We start from the raw sequence: 12,803 nt of genomic DNA, 5'->3' as shown, positions 1-12,803 counted from the left end.
GTACATGCAAGGCACCAAAACAGATACAGATCGAATCTCCAGAAGGCTGGTGGCATGCTCTCAACTGGTCTCCTAACCCGGACACGGCCATCGCTGACACCGAGACAGAACCAACTTTCATCAGGAATCCCAACAGACTTCCACCTTATCCTCCAATGAACACCACTGAAGTTGCAAGTGGTAGTGGTAGTGATAGTGGTTTGGGGTCAGTGGAATGCACGCTACAGGGCGTGTCCTGAAGTGTCGAAGTAACCGATTTTTAACAGTTCATTGGGTCACTGCGTTGACAACTGCTGCTCAGATTGCTGCTGCAGATGCAGTACGACTGTCAGTTAATGAGCATCTCGCTCTAATTTAAGCATATGGTCGAAAGAGTTAGCCTTCAGGAATCGTGAAACGAACCCCGTCGTCCAGGACCAGATGACACAAAGGGCGCAGATTCACCACAAGATGGGGAAACTCATAGGCGTCTATTGTGGCCTAAGCACTGTAGTGTGCGAGTGAGACAGACGAGAACCTGCGTCATAGGGATACCCAGTAGAAGGCTTTTGTGGCCAAGAAGACGTAGCACTGTTAAATATGGCGGACCTAAGATCGGCCATAAAGGGAAACACTTATGAAAACTATTTAATTCTATAGTAATGCAGGGAATGAAGCCTCAGTAATTTTAATCCGACATCCTCATGGTGAGCCCAATAAAACATGAATATTGGGCGTATAGGCTAGTAATTACTGTTAAAGTGAAATTAACAAGTTTTGTAACAAAGACCTGAATGCTAAAATCTGAACGCTTTGGTCGATCTTAACGGTCGACATTTCATATAAAAGAGCATCATTAATATGGCAAATTTTGTAAATATCAACTCTAACTTTATTTTCTTAAAAGATATAGTAAATTTAAACTATCAGTATTTTCAGTGAAGCATCAGGTCATCATTTCCTCCACACAAAACATCGAACGATGACATCATGACACCTTATTGAATAATTAGGTAATAGAATATTTGTTGTAAAGTTTAGTGCATAATAGTTACGTTTGTTCTTTATTTATTTATCAGAAGCACATTGGTGCAAGGTACTGGTCGTGGCACTGAAAGCTAATAAGGAAATTCTGTTGGTTTTATGTAAAAGAATTTAACGTTTATTATGTAATGTATACTATTTTTACTTTATTTAGAACGTGAAAGTGGTCAAGCTTTGATTAGTTAAATATGTTAAAATGTAAAATAATGTAGAATAATGTAGAATAAGCTGTAGCGAATCAGATGGACGGCTTCAGGAAATGGAACTGCTCTAGTCAGTTGAGCGAGGATATTCGGCGGGCGGGTGCAGACGCGAAAGCGGACAGTTCGCCTGGAGACACCTAGGGTACGGTTCGGATGCAGACGTGAAATTCGGACAGTCGGTCTTCAGGCAGCTAGGAAGTGAAACGACTTAGAAAATTTCGCGTTGTGTGGTACCACGGGACTTTAAGTTTGCTTTCTAAATAAACATCATTCTAACCACTCGCAACTGTGTGGCCTACATCATTTATGGGTCGTTAATTTAGTTACCGATATTATTATTACTGCTACTATATGTTGTATTAACTTTGTATTTCGCAAAATCGCCATCAGCCAGACAATTTAACCGAAGGCTCACAAGTGCCTTATTTAGGGGGTGTAATGGGACACGTGCGGTTCAACTCCTAGACGAGTTTGAGCCAAGACATTTCGACTGAGAGGAACTGCATGTGAGCCCCAGCGGTTTCGGGATGTCAGCTCGCACGATGCGCCGGAGGCATACGCCGAACACGGTGGTCTTGTCTCTCGTTAGTCTCACGTTGCCGTGCGGAGCCCGCTGTTCTGGCGACCGTACATTCCCGTGATCACCGCTGCCAGCATTAAAAGGTGCGTTTACACTGCGATTTGTATCGGCACATGTATGAGATACATGTATATGCGACTTTGCGACATGTATCGCGACTTGTATGAGTTGACAAGTATCAACCTCATACATGTATGAGCGTGCGTTTACACTGGTTGGTATGTATCACTGTGCGACAGCTTCCGACGACGATTTGGAAGTTTTCACATTTTTATGTGCTGATACACTTGCTCTTTTGGAAGATGATAAGAAGAAAAGGCGGAGGAAGCGTAGATGGTGGCACAGAGAGTTTCTCGCGAATTAACGCTAGAGGATGGCGCATATTTTAGAAATTATGTTAGGATGAGTATGGAGGATTTCCGCGGTTTGTTATCACTTTTGGCTCCTCTTGTGTCCAAAACCAACACAAACTTTCGAGAAGCGATTCCACCCGAGGATCAGTTGGCAGTAACAATCCGTTTTTTAGCCACTGGGGATTCCTCGTAAAACGAAGATTTCATGACAAAACATTTGCATTGTCGCACGATAGCTAATGCCAACTCTCACACACGATTGTCGGCATCCGTTGTCAACATTATCACGCGAGGCCGCCGGAATAACAGCAAAACATTGATATACGTGCCAGATGCATGAAAAAATTATATAATGTATTACATACTCTGATATATATAAAACTTTTACCTTCACTTCTTGGGATAAAACTTGCACAATGGCCTCGCAAACACGAAGAATAATGTTGCATATGGCACTTTTTGATATTCTATGCAGATACATTAACGTCGAAACGACAGTCGGCACCTTCAAAACTCAAACAGCCGCCAAAGAGCCTGGTACTACGCATACGCTAATCGTCGAAATAAGCGGCAGTCGACAAGGCGACAGGAAATGATAGTACTGCGCATGCGCGAGTTCTTCAAATGTTGCTCATACATGTCGCGTATATGGCCAAAAAGCGATATACAAAATGTATACGCGACATGTATGAGCTCGAGGGTCCGCATGCAAGTTCCGTGAATTTTTGTATGAGGTGATGTATCGCGACATGTCAAATTGACATGTCGCTCATACATGTCGCGATACATGTATCCCAGTGTGAACGTACCTTTAACGTACAGCGGCAACATTCTTGCCAAGTCTTCCCGCAACATCGTAGTGGGAATATCCAGTTCCTCATAGCCCTGGTACACGACCTCGTTAAATTTCAGCGAGATATTGATATTGGCCTCTTTGTCACCTTAAAGGCATTCTTGACTAACAGTCGTGTCCAGTCTCAAAGGTAACTAATGCTCACGACCAAGAGAGCATTTAAGGCAAACCTTATTTGAATCGTCACAGTGGTGCTACTAGCATCCAATCTTATGCGACTGGTGCGAAATCTGAATACGCATTATCTTTCAGGTGTAGAAACATGCCTATCAACTCCTTCTCGGTGCTGGAATTTTTTTCCGTTGGTGCACATTTCATTACCCTGCGCACAAGAAAGCAGCCCTAAACACTTTGACACGGAGCACAAACTATTTCCGATTATGGTCATCTACAGCCTGAACTGCGGCGTCTCAAACTGGTGTAGAGAGTAAAATGTTATTGTAAGCGAGGAATAACGAACGCTTTTAGCTGATACCGGCGAAACACGGCTTGTGACTCGGCGGAGGAAGCTGACTCGGCAGCTTTGGCACCGTACTTTAGGATGACTACTGGTAAAATAGGAAGTAAGCTGCAGGGATATCGGCTGAAACCAATGTTTCATCTTGCCGCCAAGATTTGCGAGTCGAATACGCTTTCAGCTGCAGCAGTCGACTATCAGAGCATGAAAAACTTAGGTTACCTCCGTACTTCCGCCAATCTTGCCTGTTTTAGGAATATCATTGGCCGCCGTCGATACACATTTGAAAAAGACTGCAGACTTACGGGAACAAAATTTTCAGAGTTACAACGGACACTGCTCGATCTCTCAGCACACACTTTAGGCAACACGTCTATCAAGTCATGCAGTAAAAATGTATCAGACACCATACGAAAACTACTACTATGCTCCACGTCGTTAGCAATTCACTAATCCAAGAACCCCCGAATTCTCTCTTCATGGACTTCCAAAGATGACCACCAGAAGAGACTTTATGGCTTACACTTCCTTACTGACTGTAAACAGTAGCGGTCTATTCACTCATACTCCCTCATTTTGTACTCATCCATAACACAGTGAAACGGGAATAATGCTCCGTGGAGTTTCCTTTAGTTCCATCTGACCAATAGACTTAGACCCAGCGGTCAGTGACCCGTGATGCCGACGGCGGGGGCAGGTGTCGAAAGCTCGAGAATTTTATTGGTGTAGCTTGTAAACCGAGAAGATTTTGTTCTTGGATGTCGATTAAGGTACTCTAAAATTTCATTTAGAGTTAAAAATCGTAGGATGGTTCAAATGGCTCTGAGCACTATGGGACTTAACATCTGAGGTCATCAGTCCCCTAGAACTTAGGACTACTTAAATCTAACTAATCTAAGGGCATCACACACATCCATGCCCGAGGAAGCATTCGAACCTGCGACCATAGCGGTCTCGCGGTTCCAGACTGAAGCGCCTTGAACCACTCGGCCACATCGGCCGGCTCGTAATATGAATACAAAGTATCACTGCAGTCGAGTTTTTCCTCCTTACGACTATCAGTGACAGAATAACATGTGCTTACCTGAAAGTCGATGAACCTAAGATCAACTACTTCCCCTGCGTCGTACTTGAACATGATATTGTTCATCCAGCAGTCTCCGTGGAGCATTACCAGCAGGTGGACGCCTTTATTGCTCCGCTCCTCCAATACTCGATCCACTGTATCCTCCCTGATTTGTAAGTACCTGTCGGCGTACTTGGAGTACTCGGGATACGCTCTCAGTTGGTCCGCCAGAGCCCTGAATGTGCCCCCCGTCAGCAGCAGCATGTAATCCCGCACGCTGGCCAGTGGGTCTGCCCTCAGACGTTCTCTGCAGTCGGCGCGATCTCTGAGGACCCTTGCCGAAGCGGCGTGGAGACGTGCGTAGGCCTTGAGCACGGCTGCGCAGTGCTCGTACTCCGGTGGGCGGCCCGCTTCCGCCATCACAAAACCCTCGGCGGCCAGGTCTTCGAGCACCAGGAAGTCCGCCGGTAGGTCGCCGCAGCGGAGGCAGCGCGCAGCCAGGGGGCGGAAAGCGCTCCCTTCGACAGCTGCCAGGAGCCTGTGGACCTCCGGCATCACGCTGCCCAGTGCCAGGGACTCCACCCTGAACACCCCTGCCTTGTCCGCCTTGGCCTTCACCAGCCCTTCGTCGGCAGAGCACTTCACTATCAGGCGTCTCTCTGCACGCTCGGACGTTCCTTTGACCCTGGTGCAGACAGCCACTCTGAAGATGCGGCTGATATAGCCGGAACCTTCTGGGCACGCATTTTCAACACTTATCGATTCTATTATGTCTTCTCCCGGCGGTTCTTCCTGTTTCAGAGCAGCCTGCAAGAAGTCGGAGTTGATCCATCGTGGGTGCGATTGTTCTTCAGTGGAGGTACTCATTGGACGACGCCTCAATAGCCTGAAATTTGAAAGAAGTAACTGTAGTTGATTCATCAAAACTTTTATGAGCTGTCTACTGGTAAATGAGGTTAATAAATAAGTCGATACGCTTGAAAATTTGTCCAAAACAAGGATTCTTGTTCTTGGTCGTTACAACTGCGCACCTTAACTATCTTTTGGAGTCGCTTCCTTCCCCCTTCCTCACCAAAGGTTACCTTCGGCGGTTTGGCTTCTAAACAGCTATCTACTGCAAGGCTCCTCTTCGCAAAAATAAAGCCAAAAATCACAGAAGAAATAAAAATATTACTGGTTTGCTTTGTACTCTGCTGGTTGGTTGGTTGATTTGGGGGGGGGGGGGGGGGGAGACCAAACTGTTTTTTTTTTTTTTTTTTTTTTTTTGTGGTTTTCGGGCGCACAACTTCAATGGTCATTAGCGCCCTGACTACTCTAAGAATGCACCGCGAGGCACAAGTTGACAACAACAACTAAAAGGGAAAACACAATAAAAGACAGACTGACAGGCATAGGATTAAAAAACATCATCAAATGTCCTTAGCGAGGTGTGTCAAATTGATAAAACAAAGAACACGAGCAGCTGCTCGTGGGTCATCCGCTAAAATGGCATCGAAAGTAGTAGGCAGGTTAAGATCGAGGCGCAGTGTGTTAAGATCAGGACAGGACATTAAAATGTGTCTAACCGTCAGCAAGTGCCCACATGGGCAGAACGGCGCCGGCGCAGCCGTCAGCAGATGGCGATGGCTGAACCGGCAGTGTCCAATTCTTAACCTTGCTAAAACGACCTCCTCCCGCCGAGAAGGGCGTGAGGAGGACGTCCAAGCCACGGGAAGAGGTTTTAAGGCCCGAAGCTTGTTGTCGGTAAGTGCAGCCCAATCGGCATGCCACAGCGACACAACGCGCCGATAAATGACCCTGCTAAAATCGGACGAAGGGACACAACAAGAAGCTGTCCGAGGCTGGAGGACCGCAGCCTTGGCCGCGGCATCTGCAGCTTCGTTCCCAGGGATACCGACATGGCCAGGAACCCACATAAAGCTAACCGGCGTACCGATGTCCACCAGCTGCTGAAGAGAGCTTTGGATCCGGTGTACGAAAGGGTGAACCGGGTACGGATCACTGAGGCTCTGGATGGCGCTCAGGGAATCTGAGCAGATGACATAAGCAGAATGTCGGTGGCGGCAGATGTAAAGAACAGCCTGGTAGAGGGCAAAGAGCTCAGCTGTGAAGACCGAACAATGGCCATGGAGCCGGTATTGGAAACTTTGTGCCCCGACAATAAAGGAACACCCGACCCCGTCATTGGTCTTAGAGCCATCTGTATAAATGAAAGTCATGTTGTTGAACTTCGAACGAAGTTCCAAAAAACGGGAGTGGTAGACCGAACCGGGGGTGACCTCTTTTGGGAGCGAGCTGAGGTCGAGGTGAACGCGGACCTGAGCCTGGAGCCAAGGTGGCGTGCGGCTCTCGCCCACTCGAAAGGTTGCAGGGAGTGAAAAATGAAGGTGTTGAAGGAGGCGACGAAAGCGAACTCCAGGGGGTAGCAAGGCAGAGACATACAACCCGTATTGAAGGTCAAGAGAGTCGTCAAAAAAGGAACGATAAGACGGATGGTCGGGCATTGACAGTAGCCGACAGGCATACCGACAAAGCAGTATATCGCGCCGGTAGGTGAGTGGCAATTCGCCAGCGTCAGCATGAAGACTCTCTACGGGACTGGTATAAAATGCTCCGATCGCAAGTCGTAAACCCCGATGTTGTATGGAGTTGAGGCGGCGTAAGATGGATGGCCGTGCAGAGGAGTATACGAAGCTCCCATAATCCAGCTTGGAGCGGACGATCGACCGATATAGACGAAGTAGGACGGTTCGATCCGCTCCCCACGACATACCACTGAGAACACGGAGGACATTTAAAGAACGGGTACAACGGGCGGCCAAATATGACACATGTGGAGACCAGCTAAGTTTCCTGTCAAAGGTAAGGCCTAAAAATTTGATTGTCTCCACGAGTGGGAGAGCAACGGGACCGAGTCGTAAGGACGGTGGGAGAAACTCTTTGTAGCGCCAGAAGTTAATACAGACCGTCTTCTCGGCAGAAAAACGGAAGCCATTGGCGACACTCCAGGAGTAAAGACGGTCAAGAGAACGCTGAAGACAGCGCTCCAGGACACGTGCACACTGCGCGCTGCAATAGATGGTAAAATCGTCCACGAAAAGGGAGCCTGATACATCAGCTGGGAGGCAATCCATTATTGGATTGATCGCGATGGCGAAGAGAGCGACGCTCAAAACTGAGCCCTGTGGCACCCCATTCTCCTGGCGAAAGGTGTCGAACAGGACAGAACCCACACGTACCCGAAACTGTCGATCCATTAAAAAGGAATGAATAAAAAGAGGGAGGCGACCGCGAAAGCCCCATGTATGCATGGTGCGGAGAATGCCCGCCCTCCAACAGGTGTCGTAAGCCTTCTCCAAATCAAAGAACACAGCCGCGGTCGGGCGCTTCCGCAAGAAGTTATTCATAATGAAGGTCGACAAGGTAACCAGATGGTCAACAGCAGAGCGGCGCCTTCGAAATCCACATTGTACATTGGTAAGTAGGCGTCGAGACTCGAGCAGCCAAACCAATCGAGAGTTAACCATTCGCTCCATCACTTTACAGACACAGCTGGTAAGCGAGATAGGTCGATAACTGGAAGGCAAGTGCTTGTCCTTCCCCGGCTTAGGAATCGGGACAACAATAGACTCGCGCCAGCATGCGGGAACATGTCCCTCAATCCAGATGCGATTGTATGTACGAAGAAGAAAACCTTTACCCGCAGGAGAAAGGTTCTTCAGCATCTGAATATGAATAGAATCAGGCCCTGGAGCGGAGGACCGTGATCGGCCAAGTGCGGTTTCGAGTTCCCGCATGGTGAATGGGGCATTATAACTTTCACAATTCGAGGAGCGGAAGTCAGGTGGCCTAGCCTCCTCTGCCTGTTTGCGGGGGAGGAAGGCAGGGTGGTAATGAGCGGAGCTCGAAACCTCGGCGAAAAAGCGGCCGAAGGCATTGGAGACAGCCTCAGGGGCCACAAGGACTTCATTCGCGACCTTCAAGCCAGAAACTGGGGAGTGGACCTTAGTGCCAGATAGCCGGCGCAGGCTACCCCAGACAACAGAAGAAGGGGTAGAACTGTTGAAGGTGCTTGTGAAAGCAGCCCAGCTGGCTTTCTTGCTTTCTTTAATAATACGACGACACTGAGCACGTAATCGTTTATAATTAATACAATTCGCCACTGTAGGGTGGCGCTTAAAGGTGCGTAAAGCACGTCGACGAGCACGTAAAGCATCTCTACATGCTGCGGTCCACCAGGGGACCGGTACGCGACGTGGAGAAGAAGTAGGGTGAGGGATGGAATATTCAGCAGCAGCGAGAATGACTTCCGTGAGGTGTGCGACCTGACGATCGCAGCTTGTGAAGGTTTGATCCTGAAAGGTAGCCCTGGAAGAGAAGAGCTCCCAGTCTGCCTTGGAGATGGTCCAACGAGAGGAGCACGGAGAGGGAGTATGCTGCAGGAGATGGATAACACACGGGAAATGGTCGCTCGAATATGTATCAGAAAGTGCATACCACTCAAACCGGCGTGCAAGTTGGGGAGTACATATAGAGAGGTCTAAATGGGAATAGGTGTGAGATGTGTCCGAAAGAAAAGTAGGGGCGCCAGTATTGAGGCAGACAAGATCGAGCTGGTTGAAAAGGTCTGCTAACAAGGAGCCCCTCGGGCAGGATGCTGGAGAGCCCCAAAGGGGATGGTGGGCATTGAAGTCTCCAGTTAACAAAAATGGTGCAGGTAGCTGAGCAATAAGTTGCATCACGTCTGCCCTGGTAACGGCAGATGACGATGGAGTGTAAACGGTACAAAAGGAAAACGTAAAAGTGGGGAGAGTAATGCGGATGGCAACTGCCTGCAGGCCGGTGTGCAACGTGATGGGATCGTAGTAAATATCATCCCGGACCAGCAACATAACCCCTCCATGAGCTGGGATACCTACCACAGGGGGTAGGTCAAAACGCACAGAGGTGTAGTGTGCCAAGGCAATTTGATCGCATGGGCGTAGCTTCGTTTCCTGGAGGGCTACGACAAGCGGACGGTGCAAGCGGAGCAGCAACTTCAAGTCCTCTCGGTTGGAGCGAATGCTGCGAATATTCCAGTGAATAAGTGCCATCGTAAGAAAAGAAAGATGAGAGAAGTGGTCACCTCGAAGGCCGCTTAGGGCCTGGCTTCGAGCGAGCACTGCCGCCGCTATCAGTAGGCGGACAGTCATCGTCCATTGGGTCTATAGGGTCATCGGCCATCTCGGGAGGATGGCCGGGAGGGGGAGCTTCCTCCGCCAGTGAACGGCCAGATGTACGGCGACCAGCGGTGCGGCCAGGCGAAACGGATGACGGCCTGGGGCGGCAGCCGCTGGGTGGCGCAAGAGAAGAAATGCGCCGTGGCGGGGAAGGAGAACTGTGCTTCCTATGCGCCTTTTTGGAAGGACGTGTAGTGGAAGTACCGGTCGAAGGCTGTGAGGTCGAGGTACGGAGGAAGTCTGCACGGGATGGTTCCTTCTTGAAGGCCCGTGCATCTGACTTCGGTGTCTTCGTTTTAGCAGAAGCTGAAGAAGGTGCTCGTGTCTGTGGGGTGATGGGAGGAAGAGGAGACGTCGACCGCGCGATCTTAGCACTGGCCGAACGGACGACCGTGGTGCTGAAGGTCAGATCGCATGTCTGGGTTGCTACCTCCCGGGTAGTCCGAGGAGAGGCGAGGACAGTACTGTATTTCCCCGCTGGGAGCAGCGTGGGCTTCCTACTAGCCAATAGCTTGCGAGCAGCCGAGGTGGACACTTTCTCTTTGACCCGAATTTCCTGGATACAGCGTTCTTCCTTATAGACAGGACAGTCACGGGAGGATGCTGCATGGTCACCCTGACAGTTCACACAACGAGGAGACGGAGGTGGACAGTCACCCTCATGGGCATCCCTGCCACAGGTGACACATTTAGCCGCATTGGAACAAGACTGTCGAGTGTGATTGAAACGCTGACACTGGTAGCAGCGCGTAGGTGTCGGGATATAGGGGCGAACAGAAATAACCTCGTAGCCCGCCTTGATGCGCGATGGCAGCTTAACATTATCGAAGGTCAAGAAAATTGTCCGGGTCGGTACAAGGTCATTGTTGACCTTTTTCATGACCCTATGGACAGCCGTCACGCCCTGCTCAGCGAGGAATGATTGAAGCTCCTCGTCAGTCAATCCGTCGAGGGAGTCAGTATAGACCACACCACGAGACGAATTCAAAGTTCGGTGGGCCTCCACCCGGACAGGGAACGTGTACAGGAGGGTGGCCCGAAGCAGTTTTTGTGCCTGAAAGGCATTCTCAGTTTCCAGTAATAAGGTGCCGTTACGCAACCTGGTACAGGATTTGACAGATCCGGCTATGGCATCTACGCCCTTCTGAATAACGAAAGGGTTGACAGAGGAAAAATCCTTTCCGTCCTCAGTTCGAGAAACTACGAGGAACTGTGGGGCAGGCGGTAGTACTTTTGTCACTGTTGGCTGGTCACGTTTCCGTTTTTGGGTCGAAGTCGAAAGAGATGGAGTAGAATCCATTGCGGAGGAATCCCCCATGATTGCCAGCGTCTCCGATGGCGCGCTCCTTCCTTGTGGGGACCCTCTCAGAGGGCACTCCCGCCTTAGGTGAATGTTTACACCTCAGGTCACACCTCCCGAGAAACAGACGGAGGGACCAATCGGCATGGTCAGAAGGTATCAGCTCAGGCAATCACCCCTCCCCGGGCCTGGCCTTTACCAGGGGGTACGCGCGTGCCTTACATGTCTACCCAGGGCGGGGACTTACGCGTTACCCCGTCACCGGCTACGCGTGCGAACGCGTGGGTCGGCCTTCAGACACGCACAGGGAGGAAGGAAGAAGAGGAAAAAGAAGAGAGAGAGGGAGAAAGAGGACAGACTGTCTCAAACGCCGAGGCGGAGACCAGAGAAGGCAAGGAGAAGAAGGCAATGAGAAAGCAAGGGGAAGAAGGCAATAAGAAGGCAAGGAGAAGAAGGCAATGAGAAGGCAAGGAGAAAAAGGCAATGAGAAGGCAAGGAGAAAAAGGCAAGGAGAAGGCAAGGGAAAGAGTAAGGAAGACAGTGAGGTGGAGAAGAGCAAAGAAAGGAACCAACAAAAGGAAGGAAGAAACGAGAAGTGAAAAAACCAAAAGGACCACGATGATAGGTCGTGGAACCGTCCGTCTCCGGACGCAGGCGCGAACTACCCCCGTGAGGGGGATGGACTCCTTTTAGTCGCCTCTTACGACAGGCAGGAATACCGCGGGCCTATTCTAATCCCCGGACCCGCAGGGGGGAGACCAAACTGTGAGGTCATCGGTCTCATCGAATTACGGAAGGATGGAGAATGAAATCGGCCATGCCCTTTTAAAGGAACCATCCTAGCATTTGCCTGAAGCGATTCAGGGAAATCACGGAAAACCTAAATGAGGATGGCCGGACGAGGGATTGAACCGTCGTCCTCCCGAATGCGACTCCAGTGTGGTAATTGTACTGTGTCCTAGTGGAGAGGATGTAATGTGCATACTGGTAACTGCAGAAAATAAGTTGGTGGAAAACAGAAATTTTCAAGTTTCAAGTAGAAAAGCAAGTGTTAGGAAGGTTTATCTGGTGATATTTGTTTGTAGTGCATCCTTGTAGAAAAGTGAAACGTGGACGACATATATTTCAAACAAGAAGCGAACCAAAGCCCTTGACACAGATGTCTCCAACCTTTTAGTTTGCCTGGGCCACACTGGAAGACGAAGAGTACTTTTGGGCCGCATATGATGTATTTGGAAAAAAGAAGGTCGTTTATATATGTACCACATTTAACTAATTTAGAAATTTATGATTCTTTATTCTAAAAAGGCAAGATGGAATTATTTGGCATTTTATTTACGACATTTCATTCGTAGTTTTACGTATCAGTAACTACAGACCATACAAGGTCAGGTCACATTAACGTGACCATCACCTATGCTCCACGACAATGTGCAATAATCACTCACAGATAGCAGGGAGCACTAGCAGTGGAGGGTATGTAAAGCGAATCTGGGCGACGTGGTATACAGTGCAGTTGGAGCGATTAATCTGAGGTCCAGAAGATTGTGGTCATTGGCTTTCGGGCCAAGGGTGGAAGCATTTCAGAAACGGCAATCCTTATTAACTGTTCGTGTGCTACTGTCGCTGAAGTACAATACACCGTACATGGCAAAATGGCGCTATTGAAAACCGGCACCGAGGTCACTAAGGTGCACGTCGAGCCTTATATGACAGAGGTGAATGAAAGTTGTGGATATCTGTAAGGGC

The 12,803-nt window shown here is 49.2% G+C and overlaps 1 protein-coding gene across 1 annotated transcript in view; it reads right to left on the bottom strand.

Moving 5' to 3' along the window:
• The window catches only part of LOC124595674, an 87,709-nt gene that overhangs the window by 20,393 nt on the left and 54,513 nt on the right, over positions 1–12,803 (bottom strand). The window contains exon 2 of the mRNA XM_047134528.1: positions 4,554–5,421. Coding sequence (XP_046990484.1) covers positions 4,554–5,402 — 849 coding nt within the window. The 5' untranslated portion in view covers positions 5,403–5,421. The remainder of the gene's footprint in view (positions 1–4,553; positions 5,422–12,803) is intronic.

Source organism: Schistocerca americana, chromosome 2, assembly GCF_021461395.2.
Source record: "Schistocerca americana isolate TAMUIC-IGC-003095 chromosome 2, iqSchAmer2.1, whole genome shotgun sequence".
NCBI lineage: Eukaryota > Metazoa > Arthropoda > Insecta > Orthoptera > Acrididae > Schistocerca > Schistocerca americana.
The sequence above is the reverse complement of the archived record's forward strand: the minus strand, read 5'-3'. Positions and strand labels throughout refer to the sequence as shown.